Source organism: Pantherophis guttatus, chromosome 1 (genome assembly GCF_059756535.1).
Source record: "Pantherophis guttatus breed Tessera chromosome 1, ASM5975653v1, whole genome shotgun sequence".
In the NCBI taxonomy this organism is placed as follows: Eukaryota; Metazoa; Chordata; class Lepidosauria; order Squamata; family Colubridae; genus Pantherophis; species Pantherophis guttatus.
Window position 1 is genome coordinate 342,425,859 of NC_142063.1, and position 11,513 is coordinate 342,437,371.

At 44.7% G+C, this 11,513-nt stretch overlaps 1 protein-coding gene across 3 annotated transcripts in view; it reads left to right on the forward strand.

Annotated features, from left to right (window-relative positions):
• The window catches only part of INTS2 (integrator complex subunit 2), a 58,871-nt gene extending 55,616 nt beyond the window's left edge, over positions 1-3,255 (forward strand). For all 3 annotated transcript variants that reach the window (XM_034434567.3, XM_034434568.3, XM_087890088.1), the window contains exons 24-25: positions 1,552-1,728; positions 2,575-3,255. In XM_034434567.3, the coding sequence (XP_034290458.2) occupies positions 1,552-1,728; positions 2,575-2,735 (338 nt within the window). In that variant the 3' untranslated portion in view covers positions 2,736-3,255. The remainder of the gene's footprint in view (positions 1-1,551; positions 1,729-2,574) is intronic.
• Positions 3,256-11,513: the final 8,258 nt, after the last annotated feature.

Consider the following 11,513-nt stretch of genomic DNA (forward strand, 5'->3'; position numbering starts at 1 on the left):
TTTGGGAGACAAAAAAGTGCATCTTATAGTCCGAAAAATACGATAGTTAGTGCTGGAAAGTCAAAAGGGAATTTCTGTCTTTATGGTTCCATTTCTGGAACCAAATCTCTACTTGTAGTGGGGAGAATATAGCACCCACTTCATCCTTCCTGCTGAGTGAGTGGCATTGCTTTCCCCAATCTATTTACATTGTCTGTCATTATGAATTAGTATGTATTTACAGGTAGTCCTTGACTTACAACAGTTCATTTAGTGACCGTTCGAAGTTACAATGGCACTGAAAAAAATGGCTTCTGACCGTTGCTCACAGATACAATCTTTGCAGCGTCCCCGTGGTCATGTGATCAAAATTCAGTTGCTTGGCAACTGACTCGTATTTATGACAGTTGCAGTTTCCTTGAATCATGCAATCTCCTTTTGCGATCTTCTGACAAGCAAAGTCAATTAACCATGTTAATAACTTAACAACTACAGTGATTTACTTTAAAACGGTGGCAAGGAAGGTCGTAAAATGGGGGCAAAACTCACTTAACAGATGTCTTATTAAGGATATTCTTGGCTCATAACCGATGTTATGGGTTATTGAGCAGAGTACCCCTTGAATATGCACATGAAAGCGGCTGAGAGTGAATAAACACAGTTAATATACTGACACACTGAGTTGTGGTGGTCTTTTACTTTTTAGAAAAAAGTAAAGCAAAGTCCAATAATAATCCAAGTCATACACAGATAAGGCGATAGTTAAAATATCAATTCAGGGATATTCCAAGTACAAAGTCTTCTTACCAGTTGTTGTCATTACACAATAAAACAGTTCTTCTTGAGCTTCAAACAGGAACAAGCTCAGTATTAAAACATTCAATAAATCGTAGAAAGCAACAAGTAGCAATGATCAAACAGTGATCAGTGAGAATGGGTAGAGAGTAACAGCAAATAAGCAGATAAAATGGTGTAGTGTCCACAAGCCATGATTCAGGCTTCCCCTTAAGTACATTGGCTACAGAGCTTAGCCAATCAGGATACAGGATGATGCAATACAGTCTTAAAGCAATATAATACCTTTTGACAAATATGTATTGATAGTTTATATATTGCCTGACCAACTAGTTAGACAATAACCATTTCCTAACATGTCTCATTTACCAACATAAATTTTTGGCTCAAGAAGACTTATGATCACAATGGAGCCCAACATTTCTATTGTCACGTAGTCAAAATTTGTGCGTTTGGCAATTCACATGTATTTATGACGGTTGCAGCATCCCGTGGTCATGTGGTCACTTTTTGCCACATTCCCAGCTGGCTTCTGAATGGCAAAATCCCTGCGGGAAGCCGGATTTGCTTAATGTGTACATGATTCACTTAACAGCCGCTATGATTTACTCAACAACTCTGGCAGAAAAGGTTGTAAAATCAGGCACGCCTCACTTAATAATTGCCTTGCTTAACCACAGAAGCCGATGTTGGTCATAAGTCGAGGACTACCCGTAGTTAAGTAAACCTCTTCTGCAATTCACTACTGTTATTTCAAACTTTCTTTTGTCTCAACAGTTCTGACCGAGGCCAAGCGTTACACGTTTTTTATGCCTACCCTGCCCTGCTTGGTCTCATTCTGCCAAGCCTTCCCTCCCCTGTATGAAGACATCATGTCCCTGCTCATTCAGGTTGGACAAGTCTGTGCTTCCGATGTTGCCACGGAAACCAGGGATTTCGATCCGATTATTACACGTAAGCCATTGTGTCCCAATGATTTCAGTCTTCTTTGCTTGCCCGTGGGCTTCTCCTGTTTTCGGTTGTAGTAATCCGAGGAAAAGGGTGGGGGAGAGAGATACATCCATGGGTGGGATTCAGAAATTTCAGCAACCGGTTCTCTGGCCGGTTGCTGGATGGGCGTGGCCATGGTGGGCGTGGCCTATTTGGCCTCCTGCACCACGGGGGGCTTTTCACCCTCCTCAGACTCCGGAGGCTTTCTGCAAGCCTCTGGGAGGGTGAAAACAGCCTCCCCTGGGCTCCGGAGGTCCGCCAGAGGCTGGAAACTGACCCATTTTCGGACTTCCAGTAGGCCCATTTTTCGCCCTCCCCAGGCTCTAGAGGCTTTCCTTGAGCCTCTGGGAGGGTGAAAACAGCCTTCCCCGGGCTCCAGAGGCCCTTCAGAGGCCGGAAATGGGCCCATTTTCAGACTTCCAGTAGGCCCATTTTTTGCCCTCCCCAGGCTCCAGAGGCTTTCCTTGAGCCTCTGGGAGGGCGAAAATGGCCTCCCCCGGGCTCCAGAGGCTCTTCAGAGGCCGGAAATGGGCCCATTTTCAGACTTCCAGTAGGCCCATTTTTTTGCCCTCCCCAGGCTCCAGAGGCTTTCCTTGAGCCTCTGGGAAGGCGAAAATGACCTCCCACGGGCTTCAGAGGCCGGAAACGGACCCATTTTCGGACTTCCAGTAGACCCATTTTTCACCCTCCCCAGGCTCCAGAGGCTTTCCTTGAGTCTCTGGGAGGGCGAAAACGGCCTCCTTCGGGCTCCAGAGGCTGGAAATGGGCCCTTTTATTTTTTCCCTTTCTGCCATGAATGTTTACCTCTAGGCCTCCAGCAACTAAAGGAAAAGCCTACGGAACAGACGAGACTTCCTACGACTCACAAAACCGGAGGAGGGACCCCTAGCGCCGACCCCAACGTCCAACTCTGTCACTGCATTGAAAACACCTTCGTTGAAATCATTAACATGAGCGTCGGAGCCGTTTAAGGACATCCGGATGGGTCGGTCGATGCTGTCTCAAAATCGCAGGATGTACGTGGATTTTTTTGCTGAAGTAAAACCAAGGATTGGAAACGTGTGGAACATTTTTCACCACTGCGGCATTAACCACAAGTCAACGACTGCTGCTTTCAGAGAAAGCGTCTCTAGACTGGGGTGATTAAGATCTGTTCTCTTCAGACAAGCCATCCTGGCTGGAGATTGTGAGAAGCGGAGCAAGGGGGGGTCAAGAGCAGGGAAAGCTGGTCCGGGGTTACCCTTTTCCTACTGCCAGGAATCTAGGTTTCCTTGCGTTTCAGAGAGGAGGCCATACAAACAATGATTGCCAATGTGTCGTGTAACATCATTTGGAGAATTGGATTCAGCTTTTGTAAAAAACAAACAAACACAGTCTTATATTTCTTCAACCGGCTCCATCATATCTTGGATTAAAGCTGAAAAGGTTTAAGTTTCAGATAGAACTTTAATCTGTGGAAATGACTTCATAAAGAGTTGTGGGACTATGAAACAGACATTGTTTCTTACGTTCCCAGCAAGCATTCAAAGGAAGCTGATAAAAAGAGACAGGGAGAGAGGGGGGGAGAGAGAGAGAGGGAGGGAGAGAAAGAGGGGGAGACAGAGAGAGGGAGGGAGAGAGGGAGGGTGGGAGAGGGGGGAGAGAGGGGGAGAGGAGGAGGGAGAGAGGGAGAGACAGGGAGGGAAGGAGAGGGGGAGACAGGGAGAGAGAGGAGGAGGGAGAGGGGGGAGATGGGGAGGGAGAGGTGGGAGAGAGGGAGGGAGACGGAGAGAGGAGGAGGGAGAGGAGGGAGAGAGGGAGGGAGATGGAGGGAGACGAGGGAGATGGGGAGAGAGGGAGGGAGAGAGAGGACGAGGGAGGGAGGGAGAGAGAGAAGTGGGGAGACAGAGATGAATTGGATGTGCCAATTTGAAGAAAAGATCTTTCTATCCAGGGGTGGGTTCTACTTACCTTTACTACCAGTTTGCAATTGGGCTGCGTGCGCGCGCTTGCTTTGTTCTCTCTCTCTCTCTCTCTCTCTCTCTCTCTCTCTCTCTCTCTCTCTCTCTCTCTCTCTCTCTCTCGCTTCTGCTCATCTGCTGAAGCTTCCTGATGACGTCGAGGTCGGTGGGCGGAGCCTCCCGCCGGTTTTACTACCGATTCTATAGAACCGGTCCGAACCGGGAGCAACCCACCACTGTTTCGATCCCCTTACAAGTAGTCCTTGATATACGACAACAATTTGGCCCAAATGCCCATTGCTAAGCAAGAAAGTTGTTAAGTAAATTTTGCCCCCTTTTATGACATTTCTAGTTGCGAATCACCGCGGTTGTTAAGTTAGTAACCTGGATTTTTAAGTTGGGGACCCAGATTGTTGGGAGCAATACGCTGACTTCGTAAAACCGCTTAGAGAGGGCTGTAAAAAGCTCTATGAAGCGGTATATAAAGTCTTAAGTGCTATTGCTATTGCTAAGTGAATCTGGCTTCCTCATTGACTTCGCTTGTCAGAAGGTCGCAAAAGGGGATCACGTAAACCTGAGGACACTGCAACCGTCATAAATACGAGTCAGTTGCCATGGGCTGAATTTTTATCTGTGACCATGGGGGATGCTGCAACGGTCATAAGGGTTAAAAATGGTCACAAGTTATTATTCTGAGTCCGAAAGGAGAAGGGCGGTATAGAAATTCGAATAATAAATAAATTATTTTCAGTGCTGTTGTAACTTTGAATGGTCACTCAACGAACGGCCGTAAGTCAAGGACTACCTGTACTTGGATGTAGACAACTGGTGGTCACGGCGTTTGGAATGTTGATTAGGGAAGGAAGGAACTAAAGATGCCAGGGAGATTCAGTGCAATTCAGTTGTTTTGACGCCTTGTCTTGCTTCAAGCTTTTAAGCTATAAGAAGGGGCAGAACCAGGGGTGAAATGCTCCCGGTTCGGACCGGATCGCCTGATCCGGTAGTGATGGAGGCGGGTGGTTTGGAGAACCGGTAGCAAAAATCCCTGCCCACCCCCCCATGCCCAGCTGAGCCGCACAATCATCAGAGGCTTTTTTTTTTTTACTTTTAAAAGCATTTTTTCTACAACCTCTTCGGCAGAAAAAATGCTTTTAAAAGTAAAAAAAAAAAAGCCTCTGATGATCGCGCGGCTCAGCTGGGATCATCAAAGGCTTTTAAAAGAAAAAAACCCGTTTTTTCTTTTAAATGCCTCTGATGATCAGGCAACTCAGCTTGGATCGTCAGAGGCATTTAAAAGAAAAAAACCCTTTTTTTCTTTTAAATGCCTCTGACGATCCAAGCTGAGTTGCCTGATCATCAGAGGCATTTAAAAAAAAAAAAAGCCTCTGCCGATCAGGCAACTCAGCTGGGATTGTCAGAGCCTTTTGAAAGCATTTTTTTACAAGCTCTTCGCCGAAGAGGTTGTATAAAATAAAAAAAAAAAATTGGCCACGCCCACCCAGTCAAGCCACGCCCACAGAACCGGTAGTAACAAATTTTAGATTTCACCACTGGGCAGAACGTAATAAATCCATGTTCGTTCTTGCTAAGTAGGAAAAGGTTTAACCCCCCCCCTTTGAAAATTGGGAGGGAGCAGAAATCATTTCTAAGCAGAACCTTGAAATCCATTTTTATTCCTTTTAATGGTGTTGCGGGCGGTTTGCTGCTTCCAGGGTGGGCCAGCGGGCCGGATCTGGGCCCCGGGCCTTGAGTTTAACACCCCTGCATTAACATGTAGTTTTTAATCGTATGGGTAGGGGTCTTGTGGATACTGATGTAATATTTGTACAAGAGTTTTTGTTTTTCCTTGGCTGCCGTTTCAAAATGGCTGCAGCGTTTTAACATACAATTGGGAAAGATTTGATTTCAAAGAGATTCATTGGAAAGAATATGTTTCTTACTGTATAAATGGGTGTAGTTTTTCTATACGTTCTTTTTTTCTTTAAAAAAAATGTCTTTTGTACAGTTGTAGCAGATTCTCTGTACGGGGATTCTTATGTATTCAAACAGATCCAATTCACACAAGAGAGAACGTATTAGAAGCTTGCAGGAACAGCGACCCCAATATTTTCAGTCAGGTAGAAAGTCTGCTTCTAAAGAACACAGCGCACACAAAGTTTGTACAAAACTTAATTTACTGAAATAACTCAGTCTTTTTCAAACAAAGGCTGTTAATAAGCTTTCTTAACAGCGTACAAGAAACCAAAGATAAAGTAATCACAATCTTACGAAGGTTGGCAGAAAGCCCAGAAACAATTTGCAGAGAATCCAGACGCGAAGTAAAGTGAACTAAAGTTGTTCCCTGCAAATTGCTTCAGTCGGCGTTCCTCCTTAAATAGGCTAAGGGAGTGGCCAATTAGCCCCAAGCCTTACTCTCAAGGAGACCTCCTCCTGAGGAGCCACTCCTGCCTTTTGGCAGCTCTGCGCGCCCGTGCATCGAGAAGAGGCTCCTCCTCTTCTTCCTCTTCACTTATGGGAGCTTCTGGAGGTTCTGGAGGCCCTGGCTGAATCCCTGCCTCCGGCACCACAACTTCTCCAGCCTCCTCATTGTCTGACTCGGGTGCCAGCTGCACAGGCTGCTGGCGCAGCACCACACCAGCCTCCTCGCTGTCGGAATCAGCTACAATCCGCACAGGCCGCTGATGGGCCACAACACAACGTTACTCTTTGGGGATCAAGACTATTTAGGGGCAATCCTCGATTTACGACCAGTTGCTTAGCAACTGATTGACATTACAGTGGACGTATCTGGGGAGTTTGAAGTTCCCACAGCCTCCCCCTGTGATCACATGAGCACTTTCCCCACATTTGTGGCCTCCTGCCATGTCCCACGGTCATGTGACTGTGATTTTACACTTCCGGTTTTTGGCAAAACCATCCTGTGGAGAACCATGGGTTCACTTAACACCACACAAAAAAAAAAAAAGGTCATACAATCGGGTCAGTCATGTGGATGACCTGATTTACTAAGCCTCACGACTTACGACCTGATGGGCAGGCTCCATTATGATCATAAGCTGAGGACTGCCTGAGAGGGGGGTATGTATTTTATATGTTAATTGAAAATAATTCTTGCTGTGCACTGTTGTTTAGAAGTCACTGTATTAAAATACGAAAATAGTTACTCCTTTTAGCATGCCACCCCAAATCAAACACGTTTCTATTTTGTGATATCGCTTAAAAACTGCAGCTGTCGCCTAATAAATTGGTATATTTCAGCCCGCTGCAGATTTCAGCTGTAGATTTTTTTTGCATCAACCTTATGAATGCATAGCATAGAAGGCAGCAGATCATAGCTTTTAGGATAGATATTCCCAATTTCAACCTCTGGCAGCTGCTGAGAATTGAATTGATTACAGCAGGATGGAAATGCAATAAATGGATGAGGTAGCAGAGTAAATTTTACTTCATCAGTCAAGTAAGAACTTACTTTAGCAGATGCTTACTTGGATGGACAAATTATTGTAAAGTGAAATTACAGTACAAAACAACCACCTGTTTCTATTACCTGGAGATTTATCGCTGAAGCGGGAAAAAATATAGCCCAACTTTTCCAAAACCGTGAAATGACCCCTACTAGCTGTGTTCTTGAAGCCGATTCAATTGAAATAAAGTTAATTGTTTTACAATTAGAGTGGGAGTTGAATGAGGGGCGTAGCATGATAACCATAACCCGATTATTCCAGAAGGGAAAAAAAATCATAAAAACCAATGGGCAGAGTATTAAAAAAATAACCCCAAATTATTTGAGGTACCACCTTGCCTAAGATCAGATCGGCTTCAGCTGTATTGGCGTTTCAACTGAAGACACGACTAGATATCCTGTGGAGGTAAGGAGCCTGCAGGATGGCTGTATTACTCATAAGTTGCTGGTTGACACTGTCCCATTTTTTTATGCTTTTGGTTAATATTTGCTTAACGCATTGTAAGCCTCCCTGAGTCTCCGGAGAAGGGCGGCATATAAATCAAAATTTTAAAAAAAATGATTTTAGCTATTTTAATTTGTTTTTGTGGTTCTGAATACTTATTTATTCATGTTTTGTAATTTTAACTTTGTGAACCCCTTCCCTAAATCCCTAAATATAGGATACGTGGCTATATTTATTCCTGTGGGTCTTTGGCACTCTCGGAACTTGGTTGTTTTCTTCAGGCATTTCATTACCCAACTAGGTAACATCATCAGTGCTAGTAAGGAATGAGGATTGCTTTCTGTTCATATACAAGTGGCTTGCCCTATCTAAGTTGGTGGGTGTTCTTGGTAGTTCCTTGATTCGGATATTATTTGCTGTTAGCTTATTTGTCTGAGTTCGTAGTTCCTTGATTGGGGTACTGTTTGCTTCTTGATTGTTGGTCGAATATTAATTTTAATTTAAATCTCTGCCTGTCTGGATGTTGATTGCTGGTAAAGAGGTATTTTGGACTTTTTGTTTCTTCTTGACTTTTTGAATACTGTGTAGGTGTTGGTGCTCAGATATTCTCTTCTCCACAACTCCATTCCTCTCCACAAGATGTCACTATAGGTTTACCATAAGGTGGCAAGAGTTGTGTCAAAACCGCATCCCATTGACTCTGCTTGTTGCGAATCGGCTGGGAAAGTCACAAATGGCCATCACATGATCTGAGATCGTGCCATCCTTGTCAATACAGGTAGTCCTTAACGTACGACCACAATTGAGCCCCAATTGTGGACTACCTGTACCTGCGGGCTGCCAAGCGCCCCAATTTTGATCACAGGACTGTGAAGTACGCTGTCGCAGTTGTCTATAAGGGTGAGGACTGGTTAAAAGTAACTTTTTTCAGTGTCGTTATAATTACAAAAGGTTGCTAAATGAATGGTCGTGTAAGGTTTTTGAGTGCAGCTCAGAATCTGGTAAGTCCAATGAAACTCTGAACACGAGGCAACTGATAACCACTTTTATTTTTCTGATCGGAAAGCAAAACTGGGCGACCTTTTTGTCTCCCACCTTAAGCAGAGCAGGCAGAGAGAAAAACAGGTGTGCGCGCACTAACTAAAACTTTTTTTCTTTTTATAGTCTACTACGCATATTGCTTGCGCAGATTGTCATTGCTATAGAAACATTATTTCATAGCCATTCGTTCACGCAAACCTCATGATTTTCTCAGCGCTCTGAAAACAAAGGAGGAAAAGAATACATTTTCTGGCATATTTTGTTAGCTGCGAAGTCGTGTCCGACCCATCGCGACCTCATGGACAACGTCCCTCCAGGCCTTCCTGTCCTCTACCATCCTCTGGAGTCCATTTAAGCTCACGCCGACTGCTTCGGTGACTCCATCCAGCCACCTCGTTCTCTGCCGTCCCCTTCTTCTCGTTTTGCCCTCCATCTTTCCACAGCTGAGCGTCCTTTCGGCTTTGGCCCAGTCGCTTCACTCTTTCTGGCGCTACTAGTACTAGCCCTCTTCTCTTCCCCAGTAGCATATTGGACACCTTCCAACCTCAGGGGCTCATCTTCTGGCATCATATCCCTTTTTCCTTTTGATACTTGTCCATGGGGTTTTCATGGCGAAGATACTGGAGTGGGTTGCCATTTCCTTCTGCAGTGGATCACGTTTTGTCAGAACTCTCTGCTATGACCTGTCCGTCTTGGATGGCCCTGCACGGCAGAGATCATAGCTTCATTGGGCTACACAAGCCCCTTCGCCACACACAAGGCAGCGATCCATGAAGGGGTTCTGGCCAGTGGTGAAATCCAATTTTTTTTTTACTACCAGTTCTGTGGGCGTGGTGTGGCTTGGTGAGCATGGCAGGGGAAGGATACTGCAAAATCTCCATTCCCACCCCACTTCAGGGGGAAGGATACTGCAAAATCCCCATCCCCACCCCGCTCCAGGGGAAGGATACTGCAAAATCCCCATTCCCACCCCGCTCCAGGGGGAAGGATATTGCAAAATCACCATTCCCACCCCACTCCTGGGGGAAGGATACTGCAAAATCTCCATTCTCACCCCACTCTGGGGCCAGCCAGAGGTGGTATTTGCCGGTTCTCTAAACTACTCAAAATTTCCACTACCGGTTCTCCAGAACCTGTCAGAACCTGCTTCATTTCACCCCTGGTTGTGGCATATAGCCCAGAGTTTTGTTAGGGGGTGCTATCTCACATTAGGTTTGCTGAGAATACACATTTTAAGTTACAAGCAACAAGCTAACTTGGCAGCCTGGAGGCTTTATCTATACAGATCAAGCATTAGGTCACGATGGAGCTCCTCTCAGCAGCAAGGAATATCAAAAGCTGAGTTAGTTACACTCTGTATGCTCTAATCCTTTCCGTTGTAAATTGAGGACTACTTGGATTTCTCTGCAGAAAATTACATAATAAGGATCAAGTCAGAGAGCACAAGCTGTTTGGGGGTGGGGGGAAAGGCAGGATTGAAGAGCAAGCAGGGGCAGTAGAATAAATCAATGTTTTGCAACTGTGGCCGGGGATTTCTGGGAGTTGAAGTCCAACCCATCTCTTTTTTTAAAAAAATAGTATTTATTGAATTTTCCAACATTTAAAACGCAAAACACATATTTACACTTATAACAGCTTTTCCATATCCATATCTTTCGTAACAATCCTATTTACAAAAATTCTATTTATATACATCGCTATCCTATGCTATATCCTTATTTAAATTATAATAATATCTACTCACAAATCAATATCATATATTTCTTATAAATTTTACATTCTAAATATATTATACTCTTTACTACTTATGCCTTAGGTTTTACGTTTACTCTCGAGCCAGGAATACCATCTATTCCAAATTTGATAGTACTCGGATTCTTCCCTCTCCTTCATTTCCATAGACAGTCTATCCATTTCTGCACATTCATAGATTTTCCTTATTATCATGTGGTCTGGCTCAGGGGTCTCCAACTTTGGCAACTTTAAGACTTGTGGACTTCAACTCCCAGAGTTCCTCAGCCAGCTTTGTGGACTTCAACTCCCAGAGTTCCTCAGCCAGCTTTGCTGAGGAACTCTGGGAGTTGAAGTCCACAAGTCTTCAAGTTGCCAAGGTTGGAGACCCCTGGTCTGGATGAGTGTCAGTCGGTTTCCAATTCTGTGCTAAAGCAATTCTACTTGCCGTTAATATATATAACGTTATGTATTATAATTATTTTCCCATCAAAAATACCGAAGAGAAACAATTCCGGCTTCAACTTTATCCTCTGTTCAGTTATCTCTTCCAGCCACTTTCTTATCTTACGCCAATACTTTCTGGCCTTGGGACAGGTCCACCACATGTGGTAGAATGTTCCCTGCTTGTAACCACATCTCCAGCACTCAGGCGATCGGTCCAACCCATCTCAAACTGTGCTTGGCTGGGGAATTCTGGGAATTGAAGTCCACAAGTTTTAAAAGTTGTCGAAGTTAACACTGTCCTCAATCTTTAACCCTCTTTAACCCTCTTTCCCATAATCCCCACAGCCTATCTTGCAGACTCAAAGATCATGAGGTGCCATAGAGCAGGGGTCTCCAAGTTTGGCCACTTTAAGACTTGTGGACTTCAACTCCCAGAATTCCCCAGCCCAGCAAAGTTGGCTGAGGAACTCTGGGAGTTGAAGTCCACAAGTCTTAAAAGCGGAGACCCCCCTGCCATAGAGTCAGCGTCAAGGGACCAAGGATTTGAAAGGCCCTTTTCCTTCATGGTATTGCGTCAGGGGGTCTTCCTCGCAGTCAACAGAATGTGAATTCTTCAAATTCTTGGATCAGCCGGCGGAATTCACGCCGCCCCTATAGGAGAACACTACTAAATTGTTACCAA